The sequence below is a fragment of the Pezoporus wallicus genome, unplaced genomic scaffold (genome assembly GCF_028554395.1).
Source record: "Pezoporus wallicus isolate ANWC-B61680 ecotype Strahan unplaced genomic scaffold, APGP_CSIRO_Pwel_v1 scaffold_11491, whole genome shotgun sequence".
NCBI lineage: Eukaryota > Metazoa > Chordata > Aves > Psittaciformes > Psittacidae > Pezoporus > Pezoporus wallicus.
The window spans coordinates 5,823,141-5,848,986 of NW_026642649.1; the positions used below are offsets into that span (position 1 = coordinate 5,823,141).

The 25,846-nt window shown below is 41.0% G+C and overlaps 1 protein-coding gene across 3 annotated transcripts in view; it reads left to right on the forward strand.

Annotated features, from left to right (window-relative positions):
- Positions 1 to 25,846, forward strand: part of TNS3 (tensin 3) — a 197,570-nt gene that overhangs the window by 122,219 nt on the left and 49,505 nt on the right. For all 3 annotated transcript variants that reach the window (XM_057431640.1, XM_057431641.1, XM_057431642.1), the window contains exons 17-19: positions 1,281 to 1,346; positions 4,162 to 4,266; positions 22,315 to 23,574. In XM_057431640.1, the coding sequence (XP_057287623.1) occupies positions 1,281 to 1,346; positions 4,162 to 4,266; positions 22,315 to 23,574 (1,431 nt within the window). The remainder of the gene's footprint in view (positions 1 to 1,280; positions 1,347 to 4,161; positions 4,267 to 22,314; positions 23,575 to 25,846) is intronic.

Genomic DNA, 25,846 nt, shown 5'->3' on the forward strand with positions numbered 1-25,846 from the left:
ATCCTTATTTTTAGGGAAAGGGAGACTGCTTTGTGTTAGTTAACTCATAGCATGTAACACAGGTAAACCCCGAACGAGGAGAAAAGCTCTTCAAGTGAGTTAACTTGTCAGAATAATTCAGATACTCCTGCATAGAATCATGGAATAGTTAGGGTTTGAAAGGAGCTTAAGATCATCAAGTTCCAACCCCCCTGCCATGGGTAGGGACACCTCACACTAAACCATATCACACAAGGCTACGTCCAACCTGGTCTTGAACACTGCCAGGGATGGAGCATTCACAACCTCCCTGGGCAACCCATTCCAGTGCCTCACCACCCTAACAGGAAAGAATTTCCTCCTTATATCCAATCTAAACTTCCCCTGTTTAAGTTTGAACCCGTTACCCCTTGTCCTGTCACTACAGTCCCTAATGAAGAGTCCCTCCCCAGCATCCCTCTAGGCCCCCTTCAGATACTGGAAGGCTGCTGTGAAATCTCCACGCAGCCTTCTCTTCTCCAGGTTGAACAGCCCCAACTTTCTCACCCTATCTTCATACATAGTCCTTATCACCTCCTCTCACATTTGTAAAAACAACAGATACTTGTTTGAAGTGGTGACTCTGTTAGTCACGACAGGAAATAAGATGAGCTAAGCCAATCCCTTTTTTGGCTGATGAAAACAATCACGAAGTCTGATACTGTGTTTGTGACCTTGTTTGCTTTGAGTATAGAGATCTTTTCATGTGCTTCAGACTGTCCAGAAATGGAGGCAAAGCTTTCAGATGCATTGGAAAATGTTTTGGTTTAGCCTTTATATTTCCCAAATTATTGCTTTACTCTTACGTTTATCTGCAGGTTTGTAACTCCCTCACCCTGCATTACCAGTAAACGAAAATCAAACATATTTTCCTGCAGCATATGGCTACACAAAATTTGTGGTCAACTATTGCAGTTTAGCCAATATAGAGAACAATTTTAGTTTGTTCCTGGCTGTGTTTTCCTTAAAAACCAAAGCCAGCCGTGTCTGTCGAGAGAGGGGTTTGGGAACTGAATATCTCTTCCGCTTTTGACTGCGCTTGGGTGCAAATAAAGCTCCAACTGATGCTCAGGTTGTGTTTTCTGGAGAATGTGGGGGGCAAAGAATGTGGCTCTTCTGGAAGCAAGTCCCTGAACTTCAAGTGACAAGGGAATGGTGACAAGGGTAGGTGTGTAAATAGCTACAGAGAATCCTGGTTTCTGATTGCCTTGGAACTGCTCTGCTGGGAGATAGCTTGCTGAAATTCTGTCCTTTGTTTTCAGATGACCGTTTCCCTGATTATGGCAAAGTGGAATTAGTGTTTTCAGGAACTCCAGAGAAACTTCAAGGTGAGGTTACAGAAGAAAAAATGCATTTACTTTGAAAATAAACCATGTTGACATGTGTATTAAAAAAATAATAATCCTTTTTCATGCTTTTATTCCACTTCTCTTGCAGAAAATCTGAAATTCCACTTTACTCTTAAAATATGTGATAATTGCTGGTTTAAATTTGAAAACTTTAATGAAGACTCTGCATTTACATTGGTATAGGAATGATCAGGTTTTCTTTTAAAGCTATACCAGAACAGTTGCTGACAACTAAGAGAAACAGCGACTGTAGTGATAGGACAAGGGGTGATGGGTTCAAACTGAAACAGGGGAAGTTCAAGTTAGATGTAAGGAAGAAGTTCTTTACTGTGAGGGTGCTGAGGCACTGGCACAGGGTGCCCAGAGAAGTGGTAAATGCGCCATCCCTGGCAGTGTTCAAAGCCAGGTTAAACAGAGCCTTGGGTGATGTGGTCTAGTGGAAGGTGTCCCTGCCCATGGCAGGGGGTTGGAAGTGGATGACCTTTAGGTGCTTTCATCCCAAACCATTCTATGATCTGTGTAAAACATGCACAGTATAGGTAGTTCAGCCTGGCATAAGTGGCAAAAGTGACAGCAGTGGCCTATCCCGTAACCTTTTTTGGATGTTGTCATGACTGATTATGTTTGCTGTGGTGAAACTTGGGCTGTCTTCAGTTTAGCATAAAGTGATATAGCTCTAGTTTTGGTGGAAATGCTTCTGCTCTGAAGTTGGCATGTAGGGTGTATCCTGTATGCCTCCAGAAATCTATTGTAGTATGTCTAAGATAATTACAATCTGCAATAAGAATTAAGATCATGCTTTAGATTGCAATCTAATTCTGTTAATGGATGTGTTCTTACTCATTTTATGATGTCGTGAAAAGTATGGATTCTGCCTGAGACTGAATGAAAACCAGGTATTCTTAACTGTCTGTCTCATACATTTTTCCCCTGTCCTGTGAAGTGCATGTTTTCCTCTTCTTCCCCACCTGCCACCAGTTCGGTCACTTAGAAACTTGTAGTAGCAGCCGGTAAGAAGTTGGATTCTGTCCAGCTGAATGTGAAGACCTCAGTCTGTTAGAAAGCCACATAAGAAAAACAGTTTTATGAGTAAATTTGTCCAGCTTGCTGTAAACATGTGTGGGTTGTAAATGCTTGAAGAGAGGGCAGCTGACATGTCTGAAAAAGGTCTCCCTTCCTTGGATAGCAAGTCAGAGGTGTGGGGTTTTAGCAGGCTCCTAGTTACTGGAAAGCAGGCTCATCTGTGAGACTGGACCAGGTTGCCTAGGGCTTTGTCCAGTCAAATCCTGAAAACCTTCAAGGATGGGGACTTCCCAGCCTTAGTGGGCACTGTTCTGATGTCTGACTGTCCTCACAGTGGATTTATTTTTCCCTTATATTCACTCTAAGCTTCTGTAGATTCAATTTATGCCTGTTCCTTGTTCTTCTACCTAGCTCCCAACTGGTTCTGTCTCCTCCATGCCTTTGTGAGGTTGCTGTCAGGTCCCTCCCAAAGACCATCTAATCTTCAGACTGAAGAAAACCTGGTCCCTCAGCCTTTCTTCAGTCCTGACCTTTCCAAGTCTTTCAGTCCTAGCCATCCTGGTTGTCCTCCCCTGAGCTTGCTTCCCTTTAGTCATGTCTTTCTTGTATTACATAACTTGAAACTGGACGCAGTGTTCTAGAAAAAAATGACTGTGATACGGTTTTTAAGAAAGAATGCATATGCCAACAAGATAAGACACCTAAATATTTAGATAACAAACTTCATAAATCTGCCTTGTAGATACGTGACAAATGTAATCAGAGAAACTCTCTAGAGAGGGCTTTTTTCTGCCTGCATATGAAAGTATAGAACCATAGCATTCTTGTCCTTCTAATTTTAATTATCCTTGTTTTGAAAATCACAGCATGTGCATAACACTCTGCTGCTTCAGAACAACTTACAATAGGACTTGCTTCTCCAGACACAGCCTGAAGGTTGATAACTGAGGATTTCTTTGTCCTCTAATCTAGATAGAGGAGCAAAGGCAGAAAGCAATTTGATTTCTATCAGTGTCAAAGCCAAGTCCAAAGTCATGAGTGCTTCATGCCTGTGCTTTGCTTTTGAATTACTGGACCACACCTAAATTCCTCATGGCATCCTTTCAAAAGCTGAATATTATCTTATGCCTTGTTAAGGGCACAAAAATGTGGGTTACTGCTGCGGATTCCAGGTATGCTTGGCAGAGTCTATTTCAGCCAGCCAAACACATGGAAAGCAAACTACCTGATCTCAGGTTCTGCCAAGAGGCTGGAGAATGGGTGAAACAGCATAGTTGGCACCTTGGGGAAACTGGGAGGGACAGAATGGTGTTTTTCAGCTCTCCATCTGTAGTGATAAGTTGCTCTGGTATCAGAATGATGATCTGTATGTAACAGTGTTATTTTATCATTCCTTTAGTACCGTTTCTTTATGGATACTTGTGGTTTCCTTCTGGAAAGCTATTTGTTTTGTCGTGCCTGCCTGATAGGTCTGGTGGATCATCTGTGTTGTCTTAGGGTCTGATTCAAGCTATCATAAGCTACATCATAATCAAGAAGCTCAAGATAATATTGTCTGCTTGTACCTTCTGTAATAAAACATAAATTAAGCCTTTCTTAGGTGATTTATACAACCTTTCTTCCCCTATTGCTGCTTATCTTACATTTCAGACTATAGTACGGCAGTCTGGGGATCAAACTTCAATTGGAAGGCCACATATCCATATGCATGTATGTAACTACAAATATGGCCACGACAATTTTTTGTCTCAAACAGATGTTTCTTTTTTAGGATTTAAACACCTTCAGAATGACCATGGAGTGATAGTTGATTACAATACCTCAGACCCACTGATACGCTGGGATTCCTATGAAAATATGAGCCCTGATGGGGAAGGTGAGTACTTCAGTCATATGAGGCCAAGGCAAAACCACTCACAACTGTGCATTTGAAACAGAGGAAGGAGACCTCATTTGCTTGTACCTAGTGCCAGTTCCCTGACATGTTAAGTCACTGTGTACCCTTCCCTATTTAGCTTCAGTAGCCTTAATGGAAAGAAAGCTGCAGTAGTTGCGAGTTTCATGTTATTGCACCAAGTTGGACTCTGAGCCACAGCTAGTTGATACAAGTTATTTTACTAGTTGTAAGTTTGCTTAAATTATATTTTGTGGTTGTTCTAAAGCATCTAATTGGAATCCTTATAGAGAATTTTAAGAACAACAAAATGATGTGGTGAGTTTGTAGCCTTCAGTACTTACTATGTTATCTAGAGTGTTGCAGGAGGTGAGCTAGGCTCTAAAGTTATAGATAAACAAATAGCAAAGGACATGAGTGTTTGCATATTTCCCCTCATAAATGTGCCCATTTCCAAACTGCCCTTCTAATTCCTAGATTTCTCTTCTGTAATCTGCTAATACATGCAGCAGATGGAAGCCTCCAGTAGCTGCCTTCAGATTCTGACTCCAGTGTGGATGCTTTCCGAACGTTTCCTTGAGTGAATGTTGTGCTTTTAATGGACACAGTTTTCCTGTAAGGACTCAGAATATCACACCTGTGGCTGCACACCTCAGTGCACAGCAAGCCTGACATGCTTGCAAGTAAAAACATGAGAGAAGGTATTGAATGGATGCCAAAGTTCTTGTTTTTACAGCTCTCCTGTTATGAAATAAGAGAAAGGCAGAGTTAGGATCCTTGATTAGCTCTCTCTAGGCTCAGTTTCCATTGATTTTTATAATCTGAGTTTAGCATTTGACCAGCTAATGACTTACATCAGTGAGGGGTTTAGGGGCTGAGACATAATGTGAGCTTGACTTTTTTTACCACTGCATGACTCTTGTACAGCAGTATTTCCATATCTGCAGAATACTAGGGGAAAATAGGGGGTGACAAGAGAACAGTTATTTGGCACCCGTACATGAGGCAGGTAGAACACTCCATAGGGTGTCCTGAGAGGTTTTATAGTTGGATAAGAAAGGCTGTGAAGTGCCTTTTAGAAGGAGTTAACATAGAGAGACTGAATTTTGGCTGAAGAAGTCTTAATTTCTAACCAGGATGTTTCCATATTATTCCCCCCCCCCATCCTTTTTCCCCTCCTTTGTTAGCCCTCAGCAAGCAATGCATTGATGCGGTGACTTTTTTTAATGGCTCAGATTGATTGAATAGATATATTTGACCTTCCCATCCTTGTGCATTGCACTGCAATACAGGAAATGGAAAGCAGAGCTGAATGTATAGGCAGCGGCTGCTGAAAGATACAGAATTGCATGCTACTTAGGCCCTGTAGAAGACTTGATTGCAGACAGTTAGATTGTTTTTCTGATGTTCATAAGTTTTATATGTGGCACTTTACAGGCTTTTATATGGAATTTGTGTGCATGGTATATTTTTATTCACCTGAGAGACAATATAAATATGATGTGTTAGCATAGGTATTGTGAATGCAGAGTTGAAGCTAGTTGAAGCTAGACAATATACCATAAGAACAGGAGGTGTGTCCAGATCCTCTTTTCTCAAGCAAACATTTAGGAAGCAGGGTGTTACCATATGATGCTCAAAACCAAATTGCAGACAGAGCATTTGTCTCTGGATAGTCTCCACTAAATATCAGAAGGGGCAAAAGAAACATACCCAGGGGACAGCTAGATATAAAGGATGAGATCTGTACTCAGCATAAAGATAAGATTATTCTGCTGTTTGAGGTAAGCATAGTTTGCTTAGGTCTTCTTTTATGTAGGATTTATAAGCATCAGGACAGACTTCTCATGCTTTGGACAGTGGTTCAATATTGTGCTTTTGCATTAAAAAGATGTATTGAACCTTAGTTTTTGCCACAGGTGAGAGACCACTAAGAGGAGATGCTGATTTCAGATGGAAAATTAGAAGAGAACAAGAAAGCAATTTCTCTTTTGAAATCCAACACCTATTTGGCCTTGTTACCAAAAGAACAAAAGATGAAAGGACATGATAAAAGAAAAATGTACCCAAACTATCTTAGTTTGTTGGCATGATACAGTATTGCAGACAGAAGCAATTGCCTTTTAAATGATCTTGAACCCTTTGATGATAATAAGGTTGTGTTGAACATAGGCAGGTTTTGGGGCAGTTTGCTCTCTGGATCTAGTGCTTTATACCTCATTCCTAACAGTATAGGAATCTTGATAATTGGAAAGTAATAAATGATTGGAAGAAATCTCAGAAATATGGTTTCTCTTCAGATCCCTTAGGAGGTATCTCCTGGATATTGCATGAATGGTCCTCCATAATAGACTGAAGATTTTAAGTGTCTAAGTTTGTATCAGATTTCCTTCTCCTCAAGCAGTACATAAGCACAGAGATTTCTGTTACGCTGATTTAAAAGTCTGCATTAAACGTAGGATTTGGAACCACAAGACTCAGGAGGGCTTCCTACTACCAGGTAGAAGTCTGAGGTAGTTGTCATTGGTTTTCTTGTGGTTTTAAGGTCATAGCACTCATGAAGTGTTGTGTGTGTTTTGTGGGCAAGAGGGAAGAAAAGTGACTTTTGATCTTACTGAGTGCTCTTTGTCATCAAGGCATCAATTACTAGCCAGTAGATGTGTATGGATTTACAAAAGGTTACTCATTTCCTGCAAAATAGCAAGTTGACCACAAAGATACGCCACCTGTGGGCACAAATAAGTAGTATCTTCTGTTATGTCAATACATTTAAATTTATCAAATCTGCTCAATAATCATGTTTTTTGCTTTGTAACTGATATTGGAGCTCACATGTCGTCAACTGTACTGCACTCTTTCCCTTTTGATTGCTCAGGTAATATGTATCTCCTTTATATTTCTACTGATTTGGGTATTGGGACTGTTCACGGTCATATTTTAGGAGTAGTTTGAAGTGCAGTGGTGGACTAAACTAATGTTTGGCTTAGTAGCTATTATGACCAAACCCTAGTAAAAGTAATTACTGCTTGTAATTCTGGCATTTGGGGCAGGAGAGGGGGAGTAGTGATAAATGAGGATGAAGTATTTTCTATGGGAACAGAAAGCTGAAAGAAACGAGTAATCCCTTCCCACTCCCTGAAATGCTTTACCAAATACTTTACCTCATACCAAATGACACATAGGTTTGGGGAAAAAAGCTTTCCCGCCTCCCAAAAGGAGGTAAATGGAAAAGGTTTGACTTGTCTTTTGTGGATCCTTGGTAATTTTCAGGATTATTACTTGGCATATTGAGTGAGAGATACTGTTGTTGATCACTTCCCTCCTACTGAAAATGCAAGCCTTCTGTTGCATAGGAAACATCAGTTTGTGTGGAACCCACCAAGGGATCCCTGGTGCAATCCTGAGCTCTGAGGTGTTCTGCAAATGAAGTCAGAGGTATTAAAATAAACATTAAACGTATTGCTGCAGAGCAGAAACTTGTTTTGATAGAAAAGGTGAATAACTGGAAGAAAAGATGAATGCTGCTGTTCCTTTTGCACTGTCTATGGCTGCTTTATCTGAGTTTTATTCTGCGTATCCTGATAGGATGCTAAGATTGTTCTAGAGAGAGAATGAACCTACCATGAAGATATTTGCTTTAGTTTGACTGAATTCAGTGGATTGGCAACAGAAATGCACCTGGTTCTTGTTCTGTGTTCCATTTAAAGACATTTCACTTACTTTAACAACCACTAAATCCCTCTGCACTCTTGTCTGCCAGCTCTACAACACGTGGAAAGAAAAGAACATGCACACGTGTTAGAAATTGTTTAAAATGACAAGAGAAGGACTTTCAGCAAGTCTTTACAAGGCAGGAAGTTAAGTATCTTTCTCCACAGAACCTTGCTGTTTGTTTCCTAGCAAAGTGGTTTGCTTGCTTAACAGTGATAATTAGAAAAGAAACCACTTTGGAAACAAAAGGATGGTTTTCATTCAAGCCAAATAGGGTAGGGCTGAGGGAATCCAAATTCCTGTATCTGCCAGAGTCTTGCTTTACAGATTTTCTAGCCTTTTGTAACTGTAATCACCACCAAGCAGTCCAAAATTGCCAAATATTTATGAACTGGTTTGCTCCTGCTCTTTTTCTTTTCACAAACAAAAAGGATGTGAGCGTCTCCAGGTAGGCAATAACCAACATTCTGGTATGCACCCATGTCATGTGATTAGATGGGATGTTTGACTTTTATTGAATTTTTTTCTCCTCTTCAATCCAAAGTAAATAGCTATTCAGTAGGGAGGTGCCCTCTCATGTAGTTAAACACTTGTTTTCCCAGAGGGCCCCTTCAGTATTGCAAAACTCAAGGTCTGAGGCAAAACTGCTTGGCCGTGGTACCTTAACAGGAATGCAGATGCCTACCAAAGAAAACAGCAGGTTTGATGCCATTTCTGGTGAGTGGAGCTGAAGGATAAATTGGTAGTGAGTAAATGGTAATTCCAGCTTTTAGTCACCAGCTGGATGTCTCTCTTTTGAGACAAAGAGAGATTTGTTAGAAGGTAGGGATGAAAAGGTGTCCTGCGATTTCCCTTCTTGCTGTTCGACAGTGAAAATAGAAACATCTCTAGAAAATAGAGAAAGAACACCCTATAAAATGCTGCCACCTTCAAAATAGTATCTGAAATGCCTTTAATTGATTTTCTCTGAGGAAATCTGTGCCTTCTATTTCTTGAAGTTTTGTAAGTTCTCTTATATATATATACACATGTAATTTAAACCCGCTTAGTTGTCTTAATCATGAGGCTCACATGCACAATGAATTGGAGATAAATTAATATTAAAGAGTTTCTTTTGTATGTCAGTAATATTGAATGCAAACATGGGATTACAAGGTTTCATTTCTACTTGTGCAGCAATAAGTGATTCTCTCCTCCTTTAATAGAACATTGATTGTAACAGTATTCTGTCTTAAATATTGGGATTCAGCTCAATATGTTAGAGACTAAATGCATGTTTATGAAGTGTTTTCAAGATTGTGCCTGATTAGCTAAGATTGCTCTGGTTTGAAATCTCTTATTTTTCATGTTTTGAGGGTTTTAGTGTGTTGTGTGGTGGGGTGGTTGTTGTTATTTTTTTACACTGGTGTCTTTTGGGGGTTTTTTGTTAACCCCCAAAAAAGTGTTTGAGTATTTTGGATGGGGAGCTGACAGTTAAGTGCAGTCAGGGGCCATACTTTCAAAGGACTTTCCAATTTAAAGTGACCTCTTTTGGCTCATTTTTAAAGAGTATCTCTTAAGATAGACTGAACACCTTTTTGAAAGTCTTGAGTGTTTACTTAAGTGCTAAGCTGAGCTCCAGAACTTGGCCTGATAAGTTCTATTGCAAACCAGTCTTTTACCCCCCATACAAGCATATTGATGTGTGAGGAATCATATGCGTTTCACGTAGTGCACTGGGACATTGACTTTGCTAGGCACCATTTATCAGTTCTGCTGGGTTTAAACTTTTCTCAAATAAAACCAGAACAGTCCGTCCCCCCCAGTCCAGAATGCTGCGTGCCAGAGAGGAATGGTAATACCCAAGATAAATATTTAAAGTCTTATGTCTGAAAACAAGAGCAGATTAGAAACAGGGTTTCCTCGGCATTTACCCTAGGCCCCTGGTTTTTTCCATTGGCCTTCTGCCTCTGACTGCCTGTACTTCCCCTTCTGGGCAACTTGCCCCCCCACCTCCCCAGCATCAGTGTCTTTTAACAGTGCACAGGTTGATTTGTAGCACAGGTTGCATATGTCAGCTACTTTCAAAACTATTGCAGAGCCTATCATTGTTAATGCCTGTCTTGCCTCAGTAATAGGCAGTGTTGTTATCTCAAGCATGTTATTCAGTAGCTCTTTGTCAAAGGCTATTATTACACTTTTAGAACCAAAGAGGCTCAGCAAATTGTGAGCGTTTTAATAGACATCTTACAGTAGTTTGTGACACAGTCAGATATCTTTCGCAGTTATATTTTGACAAGACTGTGTAAAATGCCTCTCTCTCCAGCACAGGAGGATTCAGACTGTAGAAGCCTGGAGGAAGGTAACAGCATTCACTCTTCTTCTTCCCAATTCTCTATGTATTGCCCAAGGGCTGTTATCTTGAGGCCATGTAACACTGCTTTATCCAGCAAGTCTTTATTTGCCCAGCATATTTGTATTCCTGAGTGGGCTTGCATTTAGCTTTTAGCATGTGCCTGTTTCTTAGTCACGTCAACTATAGTCAACTATGGTTGTCAATACTGTTAATTTAAACACTAATGTCCAAACCGGTGTTACCTTCCACATAAATATACCACAGGAGAAGCGTGAGTTTCTGCTTACAGCTGGTGCAAAATGTTTTGGTTGTGGAGGTGCTTTGGTCAGGAAGGACTGGCTCTGTAATGTGTACTGGTTTTTAAAGGAGGGCTCTTCCAGCAAATTGAGCATACATTGCTGTTGGGATTATCCTGGAACTGTCCATTTAGTTGAGAGCCTGGCACGCTGGTTAATGAAACGTTGGTTTCTGCCATTGAATACATACAGTGGGTACTGAAGAACTGAGGGCTCTGTCTGGAATGTTTGCTGCAGCAAGAGTCTTCAGTACATAGTGGTTCTCTTTAGTGAACCATCAAAAGATAGTAAGTTCTTCCCCTCTTGTATGCATTTCCAAAGTCTTGTTACTGCTTGCACAACCACTTCATATATGTGCTGCTGGGTTTTTCTTGACTTCAGAAAAGACAGAATGAAAGACTGGCTTTCCTGAGTTCCACAACTCTGCATTTCAATGTCTCATTTTGAAGAGCTGTTACCTTTGATAACCTGTACAGAATGAAGCATACCACTCTGCAAGTGTCCTTTTAGCACTATAAACCACAGGCTTTTCTGACAGTACAATGTGGTTGAATAAGTTCCTCCAAACCATGAGATACTAAATTTTAAGTGACCGAGAGCAGAATTTTAGCTGTGCCAATAACAGTAGCAGCCCTTACTGCAATCACCTTTAAGTGGTTCTTGGTAGCTGCACGTAAAGCTTTGCTAAAGATAGTACACTTGTTATTCATGGATCAGTCCCAGAAAGCTGTCCTGGATATCTTTACCCCTGCTCCCACAGTTGCACTTGTTGAGTGTTAAATGTTTATCTTTGATCCTTTCTGTTGTAAGGATTTCTGTGAACATTGGAGAGCTTTGGGTCAGACTGCTAAGGAATAAGGGGAAATTGAGAGATGTGGCCAACTTCAGGTCTGCCTGCATATCGATACCTACTCTAGATTCTGCTTTCAAGCACAGACAGTATCTGGATGCTGAGGAATAGCAGCTAGTTAAATTCCTTCCAGACAGAACAGAAGGAGGCAACTTCCAGTAAGCTGAGGGAAGCTTTTTTGTCAGAACCCAGTTCTGCTTCTTACTGTGGACATCTTCTCTCCAACTGTGACAGCTGAAGTTGCATTACTCAAGCTCTTTTATCTTGACCTTTCTGTTCCTGAAGCCTATAAAGATGCTGCCTGCTGAAAGGGCAGGTGTTTTTTCTTACTAAACACAGGTGGAAGCACTGTGGCATGTGCATTCATCTGTGTAGTTTCTGAGGTGGCCCTGCCCACTGAGCTGTTGTCTCACAAGTAGTACAGGCTAGACTGTATCTCCAGGTTCCTCATGTTCTGTATTGTTTCTCAGTCTTATTCTGGATGTTGGAGAATATCTCCTAATCTATTACCCGTTTTAAGAGACTTCCTAAACTTCCAAAGCTCATTTTACGTTCCTGGTGTCAAGCTCTTGCTTGTGCTCCTTTTGGTAAATGTGCATGAAGTATTCTTTGTAGGAAGAACTTTTTGTTTCTAAGTCATTGAGACACATGAGAAATTTACCACCAAAACTAGGTATTTTATTATATTAGTATATGCTTATATTGAGCAAATGTAGATCATCTTCAAATACCCTTTTCAAGAAAGGCAGATACTTTAATTATTATCATATAAGGTTACTATATATTAATTCTACTGTTTCTCTAATACCTGAAAATAATCTAGAAGTCTCTTGAGTCCCTGTAAGTTTAATTAGTAAGTTAGGCAATCAAAGAGCTCTGATAAATATAACTGTGCCTTAGCTTTCCTTCACAATTTGTGGACCTGCTTAGAAACACCCAAAGATGAGTTTATTGAAAGCACCATAGAGTGGTAGAGCAATTTTATTAATAATGATAATACTGTTAAATTACATGTTGCATACTCAACAGAAAGAGGAAGTTCATTATGTTGACCTTTTAGGCAGCTCTTTTAAGCCTTTTGGTTTTTACTGTGGTCCTGTACAGCTTTCAGCAACCCTGTAGAGTCATCTGTGGTTTTCCGCTGCTTCACTTGTAATGACCATAACTGATTTTTGCTGGAAGCCTAACCATATAGTAAGAAAAAAGGCATGACTCAAGGTGAGTGTGCTGTTCCAGCTGTAAGGAAGAATAATTATGAATTCTGAACCGTGACATTTGGAGTACATGTAAATTCATGGAGTATTCCTGAAGATGGGCTTTGTTTTTGGAATGAACACAAGGAAATCGTTTCACATAGTTCAGTGACTTTGTAATACTCTTAAACTTCACTTACTTAGTGTTTTGTACTCGTAGCAATCTTACTGTACCATGATGTTTTGTTATTCCTTGGCTAGTTATCCAAGCACAAGCTGCTTCAAGTTAAAGTCTATGCATGGATGACTGGAAAAGTTTGCAGAAGGAGAATCAAGATGACACAATAGATACTAGTTTCTGTATACGATATTGCAGTAATAATTGGTCTATTCTTTGTACTTTGGATCATGGCACTAGTACTATTTTCTTTTGATCCCAGGTGAGCAAAAGTGGGACAGTGTATTTACAGTAGTATTCTAAGGGTGAGTCTCTACTGCCTGGCTCTGCCTGTGCCCCACGCTGGCTGGATGGCAGCCAGCCCCTGCTCTAGGAGCTGTGCTTTGTGAAGCGTTTTTTTCTTACTCCACAGTACTTGTAAAAGCATTAAAATACAAATGTGATGCTTTGGAATGGCTGGGAAATATATATTAGCATTTGCATAGCATAAAGATTCTGTGCGGTCTTGGATGCCCTCTCCTTTGCTTCTCAAAAGATTCAACCTCATGTGAGTCTGAGGATCCTCCTTGTTTTTGCTAACAGCAGCCTCTTCAGTTTGTTTCCTTTCAGAGTGTTTGGTCACTTTTTTTGTGATATATGCCTTGTTTTCTTTAGCCTCCTTTATTTTTCCATTGGAGTCAGACACTTGTGAGGCACAGCAAAGCAGGCAGCTTCCTCACTACTTGGCTACTGCTATTTCATATTGGAAAACCAGTTCTTTAAAATGGACTGTGCATATGAACATCAGCATTTGCTTGCGTGTCTTGGATAGTCAGGGGAAGGAAAAACTGTGGTAGAAGATGACATTATACCTTTTTCCTTCCTTTCCAGTCCATTTCATTATCCTCAAACTATAATTCTCTAAAAACTCTCCAAAAATGTAGTATAGGATTGCCAGGTGAATGTTTATGAACCAGGAACTGATCTTGCAACCTTGCACCAATTTACTAAATCAGGACCTACTTTTTATATCCCAATTTGAGAGTTGCACTGAATGCAGTTTTAGGTCTTCAAACTGTAGAAAGCACAACTGGGCAATGCAAGGGTCTGAGATGATACATATTCACAGTGCTGATCATAGCTTTTTCCTGAAAGCTCTGATGAGTTCATTGTGACCAGTTCATGTGCATGACTCTTCTCTGCCACTTTGTGCCAAGACCAGGTATCGTCTGTACTCACAACAGTCAGCATAAAAACTTTGGAGTGGTATAGCCTGGCCTTCAGGATTTAAATGTTCCATACGTGAACTGGACCAGGCTGGCACACCCAGTAATCCAGTATCCTCAGATGTGGGAACATGCACACAACCAGAAGTACCCAGCACTGCAAAGGCTGATGTGTACCAGAAAGCCTGGAACTGGTAACAGAGGAAGCACCAACAAAAACAGTTGAGTGATGCAGTTTGAGAACATAAGAATCATAGAATCATAGAATAGTTAGGGTTGGAAAGGACCTTAAGATCATCTATTTCCAACCCGCCTGCCATGGGCAGGGACACCTCCCACTAAACCATGCCATCCAAGGCTCTGTCCAACCTGACCTTGAGCACCAGCATCTTAGTAAACACATCCATGGTTAGGTTTAAGCAGTAGTTATGCAGGGCTCACTTGAGTTCCCAAAGCATTCTTGCAGTAATTGTGTGAAGCACTACTAAGGTGGTGCAGCACGGTGATGTGTCTCAATGAATCTGTTGCTGGTAAACTATCCACAGGGTGAGTTAATTTATGCAGAGCTGCTGTTTCGTTTAGGAAAAAAGACATCAAAAGCAAGCAAACATGAGCTTGTGGCTTAAATGAAACTCACTCAGCTTCATTTGGGTATTGAAACAGCCAGAGAAAAGAACCACTGTAAGGAAATAACTTGTAGACTGAATTACCTTTTCAGCCAACACGTTTCCATTCCTCCTTGGCTCCAGGAGTTCAGATTTCATTGAACCTGATTGTCCCCTCAGGCTCCACCCTCCTGTTTACATTTTCACTTGCTTTTTCTGGCTGCTGCAAGTCTCATGCTTCTTTAGCAAGACCATTTACCTCCAGGAGCAGGAACAGCAGCTGCAGCTCAAGCAGCAGGAGTAGAGACACTTCTTGCCTTTTTAAACTGGGGTGTTTGCCCTAACTCTGGCTTTCCTGTGTGCAGGGTTTCGCTTAGAGAATGTTAATGAGCCAGTGATTGACTATTGCAGAAAGTTCCTGGTCGTACCTAGTAAAGAGGTAAGCTTTGTTGTGATTCAAGAGCTGGAAATACAAACCACGTGTATTTCTGTATGGATTTTATAGGAGTTATATGGGAAGAGTTTGCAAGGAATGAGGGCCTGTGTTTGTTAAGGAGGGAGAAAGGAAAAGACAAGCGCACTTAAAAAGATTCAACTTTGAAGGAATGCAGCCCTGGACTTGTCCAGGTTTGCCTGAAGGTAGATTTATTTATTTCGGAGGTTGAAAAAAATAATCCAGCTCTCCGGTAATGTTTCCTGCTGCAACATGAATGAGGGTACAGTATGCAGAGGTTTGTGTGTTTGCAACCTTCTTTTTGTTGGGGTCAGAATGGCTCTTGCTGGATTTGTGGTATATGTGTTTACCTAGCTGGCTTGCATTTGTATGTGTTTTCACAAGTGGTGAATGGACAAGTCAAAAGGCTGAAAGACTGAAACCTCTTTTTAACTCACAAGCCTGCCTTTGGATATTTGGATTTCAAGGAGGGAAGTGCCAGGAAACACAGGCTTGGAAGGAAGGCGCTGAATGTGGTATGTGCTGGTATTTCAGCTCCTAATTTTTATATAAGCTGCTCTTTGTGAATTAGGTATGGGAGTGAAAATACACACATACCCTTTGCTCTGAGGCTTGCATTCATAAGAGAGACACTGATACTGGTGTGTGTAATTCAGAGTCAGTGTGGGAATTTTGTCAGGCTTCAGCCTGAGCAGTTCAGGGAGTTGGAGCAGCAACTTGGAAGAGAGGTCAGGCTGAAAGAAAGTGGGCCCCTTCGGTTTGGTTAGCTAAATTCCAGCAGTACTTAGGTCTCCTCCGTTGTGAACTGCTCTTGGTTTTTGACAGCTGTGTTACTCCCACATTTTACAGAGTGTTGCTTCCTCGGAAAAACTGAGAGCAGGGATACAGATGTGCATTGAGCTGAGGTATCGAATGCATGAGGCCTCTGCAGTTCCATTGCTTAGCAAGATGGATAGAATGAAATCTTGCTTTGCTGCTGGATTTTCTCATTTTCTTTGGTAAAAAATGGTCCCTGTCTTCATGCATAGCTTCATTTATGCAGTTAAGTTGATTATCGCTTTTTATGGGAACACATGGATTAATACCAGAGTAGAAAGAAGTCCAAAAGTCTTAGTGCAGAGGTATTCAAAACTGATGATTTAGAAAGAAGGTAGAAAATGAAATGAAGGTGTTATGAGAACAACTTCAAACCCGTGTAATTTAAAGGCTTATAGTATTTGAGGAGTTCATTTGTCCTGGGTTTATGAACAAATAAGCGACATACATAATTTTATCAACTATATATTTATATATATCTAGTTTATAGAGAGAACTTATATAAAAATTGTGTGTATATATATGCATTTTATATAAAATGCAAACAAAAATCTAGTATTTTTTTTGACTATTTGCATGTTCTCTGCTATGAGATTGAACCTTTGGGGATACATTTGTGACAGTTGTTTCAATGTAAAGTAAGTCATATCCAAGTATTCTCTGGGTTACTCTGGTTTAGAAACATATCTCGGGCTGCCCAGTATAACATTTGGTAAAACCACTGGTGTTTGTGTGTGCTTTCTAAATGCTTACTCTGTCAACAGAGTATGTACATTTAATTCCCCCCCCCCGGCAGAAATGCTATATTTTAATATGAAAATCTTGGTTTTGCCTCGTGTTCATATTTTATATTCTTTTTAAACTGAGTTAGGAGGGAAGAAAATCTAGGTAGAGTTGATTTTTAACCTCAACTAAGATGTGTTCTTTCCACTGGACTTGCAGTGACAAATCTTACATGAGTCTGTGTTAGTAAAACTAAATTCCTAATGCTGTTCAGCATCACCCAGCAGATTTTGTAGTCATTACTGGGTAATTACATGTAAGTGCTTGTCATAATTCCATTTAAAAAAGGGCAAAATGAATCTAAGAATGCGTTCTTACAACACTGCAGATTGGAAAATCATTTCTATTTGTTGTGTGCAATACCCATTGTGTTTTCATGATCAGGAGCTGCAAGTTTAACTGTCCAGACTCCATGGAAGCAGCTGAGTTTTTGTTTAGCTGTGAGTCTCATACATTCTCATGTGCTAATAATGGAAACTGCTAACATTTTGGTGACTACTTGAGGTTCCTAAAAATGCAGCTGCCCACTACAGCCAAATGGTCTAATTGCAAATAAATAGTTTTATTCCTCAATTGCAGGTGTTTCCTTGTGAAGTCTGACAATATTGTCACCATCTTTAAATTCACAACCAAAAGTCATCAGGTCACAGACATTTCTGTTTCTTGCTTCACTTGTACACAGGTACAGCTCCTCAAGCTCTAGTATAAATACCAGAAGGTAGGGTCTTAGGCTCACCATCCTGCTTGTGGCTGGTGCAGCCTCTGACTGGGGAGCCACTGCTTTGAGAAATTGCCTTAGGGATTTGTGAAGTGGACCAGACTTTCAGTATATGGATACCTGAGTAGGACATCTGCATCTATATCCCATGCTTTACTGATTACATTCCCATTTGAGCAACCTGGTCTTGTGGAAGGTATCCCTGCCCATGGCAGGGGGTTGGAACTGGATGAGCTTTAAGGTCCCTTCCAGCCTGAACCATTCTGTGGTTCTGTGATCATGCATCTAAAATTACTTATTTATATAGCTGGGAGCTCACATTTAAATGGGTTGTGCAGTACTGGGAATCCTGGTAAATTGTTTGCTTATTTAGTCCAGTTGAGTTCTTGGTTGTCCTCTCATGTATATGCATTTTCTTCCAGTTTAGATAATCTGAATTTATCAGGTAATAATGCAGGGTGTATGAAATATTTCAAGCTGTTAGTTTCTTTCATTGTGAAGTTCTTACTAAGTGGTTTACCTAGGCTTGTTGTCTTGATTATGAATACAGGCTGATGCTGAGTAAGATAGTACTCAAGTCCACAGTACAGGCTTTTTAATCTACTGGCATTCTAGATAGTAGCAATTGAGGTAATGGTGTGAGACACTGAATGTCACAAAACCTAGATGCCAGTTTTATGGTGTCAGAATATTTCACAGGGATGCTAGTATGCAGTTATCATCCCTTCTGCTGTGGTGTTCAGTGCTGACAGGGCTGTGTGATTCATTAGCATATGTAGTAATGGGGAACCCCAGACAACTCACAGTCAGTAGCTGCTGTACAAAGTGGTTCTAGTCATAGAATCATAGACTGGTCTGGATTGGAAAAAACCTTAAGATCATCCAGTTCCAAGCCTGTGCCATGGGGAGGGATGCCTCACGCTAGACCATGTCAGCCAAGGCTCTGTCCAGGCTGGCCTTGAACACTGCCAGGGATGGAGCATTTAACACTTCTTTGGAAGCATTTACCATTTCTCACTTCAAAAACACAGCACTGCACCAGCTACTAAGAAGGAGAAAAATGACTGCTACTGCTGAACCCAGGACAGCATCCTGTGCCAGTGCCTCACCACCCTCATAGTAAAGAACCTCTTCCTTGTATCTAACCTGAACTTCCCCTGGTTCAGTTTGAACCCATCACCCCTTGTCCTATCACTACAGTCCCTGATGAAGAGTCCCTCTCCAGCATCCTTGTAGCCCACTTCAGACATTGGAAGCTGCTCTGCGGTCTCCACGCAGCTTCTCTTCTCCAGGCTAAACAGCCCCAATGTTCTCAGCCTGTCTTTGTATGGGAGGTGCTCCAGCTCCTGTGGATCCTCATGGCTTCCTCTGGTTATCTTAGGAGCATCTCAAATTTCAGAGATTTTAATTTGAACAGGGACCAGGCTGTAGCAAAAAGGTTACTACTGCTGAAGGTTCCTAACAGCATTAAAATACACTGAGGAATTATTTTTTGCATATTTCCCGATTTGTGTGTAGAGATACTGTACAGATGTTTAAAATAGAAACATAGAAGAGATGAACAGTTAGTGAGGTTTATAATTTATGTGACTGTAGGTTTGTTGTTTCTGTTTCATTTTCTGTTTTCTGTTGTCCATCTACTTCTGTTTTCTGTTGCCCATCTACTGTCCATCCAGTCTGTACCACTGTTGCTGTGCTTAGATGGCACTGTGTGATGGTACAGGGAGGGCTGACAGAGGGAGGTGCACCAGTGTTTTACATTGCTTCCATAGCTGTATCTGAGAATTTGACAGGTCATAGAATCAGCTGGGCTGGAAAAGACGGTTAAGCTCATCCAGTCCAACCGTTCCCAGCACTCCAAGGCCACCACTAACCTATGCACTGAGGGCTTCGTCTCCGCAGTGTGTGAACACTTGCAGGGGCGCTGACTCCATCCCAGCCCTGGGCAGCCTGTTCCAATGCCTGAGCACCCTCTGGGGAAGGAATTGTTCCTCAGCTCCATCTAAACCTCCCCTGGCACAGCTTGAGGCCGTTTCGTCTTGTCCTGTCCCTTGTTCCTTGGGAGAAGAGATCTTGTACTTAAAATTTCTGTATGGTGAACCAAACCTGTATGCTGGAATGTTTCATCTGGTGGGAAGTGTTTGCAGCAGACCAGCAGGTTTGAAGGATTTACTGCACTGTGCCTAGTTCTGGGTAACAGAAAAGTCAGACTTCTTAACGGTTCAAGTATACTAGTCCTATATTTACTGAACTGCATTCCAGTTCAGACCTGTAACTTCAAGTCTCTTTTGTTTCAGGATATTAAACTATACAAAACAAAGCAGTTTGGTATTGTTTTCTAGTTTTTAAACTCAAAGCTAAGCACACAGAAAAGAAAAAAAAATCACTTAAGAGTTACTGTGTTTTAGGGGGAGGGTTTGGTTGGTTGTTTTGTTTTTAATTTATTCTTGCAATGTCTTATGGTAACTGTATGAAGTAATTCCACATAAAACACCAAGTATGGTTCATTGCCCTAGCAGTAGCGAGAGCTTATGAGAAATCACAGCATGAAAGAGGCTGAGAACCTGTCAACTGGCTGTGTTTTCCTTAGATATGGTATTTTTTCGTAAATACTGCTTTTAAATATCTATGCAGAGACATTCAGCCTCATGCACAGCAGCTCTTTTCACCGTGGGATTTACACATCATAAACCTCAGTGAACTTGGAACAGTTTGCCCACAGAGAAATTCCATTGCAAGAGGAATTGCTTTCTTTTCTGCCTAGCCTGATGGCTTGTTCTGAAAAGGAGCATTTTGGTCTTCTGCATGTGCTGTTTTTAAAATCAACATCAGACAAGTAACAGGACATAATCCTTAAAAAGTAAGAAGTTGTCCCTTAATTATTAGCTAAAATCTATTAAAACTATCGCATAACTTCCAGTATGTGGGTATTTGAACTGATGGAAACTTGGCAGTGTGTCCCATAATGATGGCTTTTTCCAACCAGACCACTTTTCTTGCCATTGTAAACTGATGAATTCATTGCCATCATGGGTTCAGTTTGTGAATAAGTGAATAATGCTTTTTCTAAGATGCTATTGCCTGGAAAAGCTTCCTAGTTTGGAAGCTTCATGATCACAATGCCATTTTAAGTGTATTTCTAAAATATGTGGTAGAGTTGATGTTGAAATACTTTGGGCTCTCCAGGGCTCTTCTGATTGTGGAGCGCACAGATGGAGACTAAGCTGGTGGTTACCTTTGACAAAAATCTGTCTGTTCCTCGATTCTAATGGTCTACTTTCTTTTTATCATCAAACAATTCTCAAACTATGGGTAGAAAAAGTTATTGAGTAACTTCTGCTTAACAGGAATGTTTTGGTAAATGAACATTAAATCCTTGGAAAGTAGAAGCACTGACTTCACTTTCTTGGCTTGGCAAACAGTAGAAATATTTACTCCTAAAGCTTTTCATAAGAACCAGAATGAATTGTGTTCATTTTCAGCCCTGGGTAAGACCCCAGTAGCCAAACTCTACCTCAGGTTGTTCTGACTTGTGTGAGGTGTGTAGGAGCTGGACAAACAAGTTCAGTAAAGGATTGTAAGAATATGCCTCCTATATGCTGTCTTCATGTTGTCTTCTTGGGCTATCATGTCAAGGAGAGCTTTAAAAAGCCCTAATAGGCAGAGGCAAGCTAAAATAAGCTGGGTTCAAATAAACTCTTGAGCTTTTGAAGTGTTCCAGAGGTTAATTGCTGTACTCAGTGTTCTGTGGTTTTAACCGTGTCCAGTGCTGGTAGTACTGAAATACCACATAAATCATAACTGTAAGATGGGCTGGTGTCTGCATCAGGACAGAAAATAAACAGATTAAAAACATGCAGGCTGTATGTCTCAAGATAGAAAGAAGCAGGAAGGTTCATGGGTGCCAGGAACAGGTCAGTGATCACAAGCAGTATAGTCACTTCAGTGAAGCTCTCCACTTGAATTACCTGTAAGGTAAAACTTGGCTTACCTAGTTCTGTACATAGCTGGTGCCAGTGAAGCGTACTAAGTGATGCTCATGCATCTGAAATTTGTCTGTTCTCAACACATAGCTTTAGTAAACTAGATGCATTTTCCTGCAAAGTTGTGGTATTTTCTAAATATGTTCTAAACAGAAAAGAAAGTTCTAGCCCATATTTATTATGAATGGTTATTCATAAACTTCAGTTGAGGGAGTACCTCAGAGATCAGAAATAAAGTTAAGTTCTTCCCATCATTGATGAGGAAGGAGGTATATTCTGATTTTTAAGGGATTGTGGCCCTTGTTGAGCTGTGAAATGCACACCAGATCCTCCACACACAGAGAAATGTCATTGTATGTCCTCATACATGCCTTTGTGAAGGGGCCTTAACATATATTCCAAGGACAGAAGCTCTGATTGAAAGCCTGTTTTTTTCCTTGTGCCACCACTCAAGAAAATGAGTAAATGATTCTTTGTAGTGTAGTTAGACCATCAGGTAGAAATGGATGAACTGGTAATTGCATAATACATTCAAGGCAAGCATTGAACCATTCTTGCTTTGAGTGGAATGTATGGTAAGCTGCCTCTCAAATTCTAGCACTGTAACAGGGTAATTCTTCAAATGAGTGTGAAGAGTTTGTGGAGTTTTAAGCATACATTCAAAACAGCATAAAAAGAAAACTGTACTTGATCTTGAACTATGAATGGCATGCTTTATTTCTATCAAGAAAACTGTTATAAGTTGAAATATAAAATGAAAGACGATAATGCCACTGCTTGATACTGTATTTGTAAGGCTAATTTAGTTTTGCAGAAGCAATGCCATTAGTTCTGGTACTTCTGTTTTGTGGTATGACACCAGTGAAAGCCCTTGTATAATGCCTCCTACTTCTCTCTCCACAGTGCTGCATACCCAAGGTCCCATTGATGGCAGTCTGTATGCCAAAGTGAGAAAGAAGAGCTCTTCTGACAGCAGCATCCGTGGTGTTGCTCAAGGTGTTCCCGTGACTGGCAGTCCTGATCACAGTGATCATACGCTGTCTGTCAGCAGTGATTCAGGACACTCAACAGCTTCCACCAGGACAGACAAGACTGAAGAGCGCCTTGTGCCTGGAGTCAAACGGGGTCTGAGCCCACAGGAGAAGGCAGAACTGGACCAGCTACTCAGTGGCTTTGGTCTGGAGGATTCTGTCAACACCACCAAGGATATGACTGATGTTCGAAGCAAGTACAGTGGGACTCACCACATAGTGCCAGCTCAAGTTCATATGAATGGAGACACCAAACTGAAGGACAGGGAGACTGATATTCTGGATGATGAAATGCCTAATCATGACCTTCACAGTGTGGACAGCATTGGGACTTTGTCTTCCTCAGAAGGGCAGCACTCCACCCACTTAGGGAACTTCAGTTGCCACAAGAGCAGTCAGAACTCACTTCTTTCAGATGGCTTTGGAAGTAACGCTGGGGAAGAGCACCACAATGTTTTTGCTCCAGACCTGGGAATTGGTGTGGATCCCCTCTATGAGAGGACATTTGGAAGCACCGAGCCAAAGTCAACTCAGCAGTTACAACGGAATCCTTCTGTTTCACCCCAGCCTCAAGCCTATGGCCCAAGTAACTATTCTACTCAGACCTGGGTGCGCCAGCAGCAGATGGTCACTGCTCACCAATATGGTTTTGCCCCAGAGACTGAAATCAGTGTTGGCATTCATAACACGGTGGAGAACGCAGGCAGTGTCCAGAGCCAGTCCCGAGCCCCGGACACCCCAACACGTAATTCCAGCAGCAGAGCTGCTGTACAGAGGGGGCTAGGAAGCATGCCAGGGGCTGCTGAAGCTGCAGAACATGCCAGTGCTGAGAGCTTCAAGTCAATGCCAGTGCCTCAAAGGGACACAAATAGCCTGGATCTAGGACAGAATGCAAGGGACTTGCCAGCTTCTCCAACTTTGGATATTGATCAGTCCATTGAACAACTGAACAGGCTGATCTTGGAGTTAGACCCTACGTTTGAACCTATCCCGACCCGCATTAACACTGTCACAAGGGACAGGAATCAAGTAAATGGCTTCACCAGCCTTGATGTAGACGTGGAAGGGCTTGGCAGGAGTCCTGGCTTCCATGACAAATTAGATGTCACAAACAGGAATCCCTCCCAGCATGGTAAGCTTTCTGAATATACTGCATTTCCTAGCACTTGGGTGTTCTTGATGTGGTACAGCAGGACCTCAGGTCATGACTTACAACTTTCAGGATGATTAGCAAGGGATGATTCCTGATACTCTCTTCACATAACCATCCAAGAATCAAACTGGTGTAAGATAAGTGAGTTTTGCAGGTGCTTAGTTTTTGCTTGAAAAAAGTACTGTTCAGCAAATTCTTGCCTGTTACAGATCATCAGTTGGGAATTTTTTCTACTGTAACCTTAGTAAGGGAGCAGAATTTCTACAGTTCCTATTTTGAGACATTTTGAGAAGGCATCTGTACTGAAATGGTTTGTGATTATATGCTTTTTATTATGATCTTTTTTAATGATTTCCACTTAAAGTAGGAGAAAAAGCTCTAACTGTTTTACCTTCAAATTTAGTGTAGCTGGTATGACTGCAGAAATCATCTGGTGGAATTAAATGCGCAGCACTTGCTGACTGTGTTGCCTAAGTAATGTTTCTAGACCTAGTGGCTCTGCAGAAGGATGAGTAGGCTGTCCCTGCTTCAGTCCACTGAAACCTTTCTTTAATGCTGTAGCTAAAATTTGTGGCAAACAAGCTCTTACTTGTCTCACTGTCGTGTCTGAAAGTTCTTTGTGGTCTACTGCCTCTGACAGAACATATCCCATCCCTTTCTCTCCTTCCCTCTTCCTCTTCTCCCTCTTCCTACCTTCAGTCTTGGTGCAATGAAAGACTTGCTTGTGTCTCCAGGATTTGATTCAGCATCAGCCAACATGCCAGAACATGTGTCCGTGGCCACACTGGAAACAAATGAGCTGTTTCAGCTCAAGCCCACTTGGGTATGCCAAACCATTCGATGGTGACTGTGCCTAACTAGTGTGTGGTTTCCATTAATGTGCAGTATTATGATGGATCACCATCACAGATATGGTGGATCACCAAGGATAGATCGTTCCTTGTGATGGAAGGATCCAATTTTGTGTTTAGGAGGGTAACTGCGGACTAAAGCCCAGAAATCCATGATGCACATATGTGAGGTGCTTCAGTGTATGGTTGTTTTTAATACACAGTATGAGTTTTGTAGCTCTTGAAGGATTGAATTCATCAGTTTGTAATTTTCTTAAATCTTTCCAAATGATCAGCTGATGGAAAAATTGGAAATGAGATTTTTCTAGTTTTCTCAGGAGAGAACTCTTCTCGTTGGTACACAGTGAAGCTAGTTCAGGTGGTAAAGGGGTCATTTAGAATGAGCCACCTTTTACATTCTGTGTTTAAAGGTATGAATCTGAAATGTTTTGATTTTTCTCACTTATTCTGGTCCTTTCCCAAAGGAGACAGGAGTCACTGTCAGTTACCTTCCATTTGTAAAGTCAGGTAAAGCAGATGAACTTCTTGCCCTAATAAAGACTGAGGAGAATCCAGGTCCTTGAGGCATGTTGTGGAAGACTGACTGTTTTAAAGACAGTGATAAATCTGGAATTAAATATGACAATATAGAGAGCGTTTAGAATTGTGGGTGATTTTGGTAGGGCAGCAGGGCACCGTGGGAAAGAGGAAAGAGTGTAGAAGTCAGGAAGCTCCTTTACTTTTTGTTATGTCCTTGCCTTTGGTCAAGGCATTTTTCTCTCCTTCATCAGCCTGAGCAAGGGAAAAGGGGGGTTAATGTTTTTCCATTTGTATTTTAAACCTGTCTCTTAGAAATATTGAACATCCTTACAGGATGTTTGCATCATACTGGGCTTCAAATATAACCTTAAGCATACTGATTCCTAAGCTACTTCCAGTTCAAGTCAATAGAAGACCTCTTTGAAGGATTTAATTAGACTCAGGATATATGTCTTTGAAAGTGAGATGGTTTGTATGATTTGTACACTGGACGTGGTATGTAAGAGCTATTTGTTACCAAGGGCAGCTCTGTTTGACACTGAATTTTTACTCCGTACCCTTTATCTCTGCTCCAGAGCAACACCCACATTCATACTGAAGTCACAGAATTGAGATGTGTTTGAGTTTGGAAAGGACCTTTGAATGTCATGTGGATCAGATCCCCTCCCCAGGCAGGGCCACTTAGACCCAGCTGCCCAGGACCATGTCCAGATGCCTTTTGATTGTTTCCCATCTACAACCACCTCTGTGGGCAACCTGTGTGCTACACAGCTTAAAACAACAAAGAAACCAAACAGATAAAAACTTAAGTCATTGTGCTTGGTGAAAGTCAAAAGTCTATTTCTGCATGTATGAGAACAAACTAATGAATAATGTCGTGG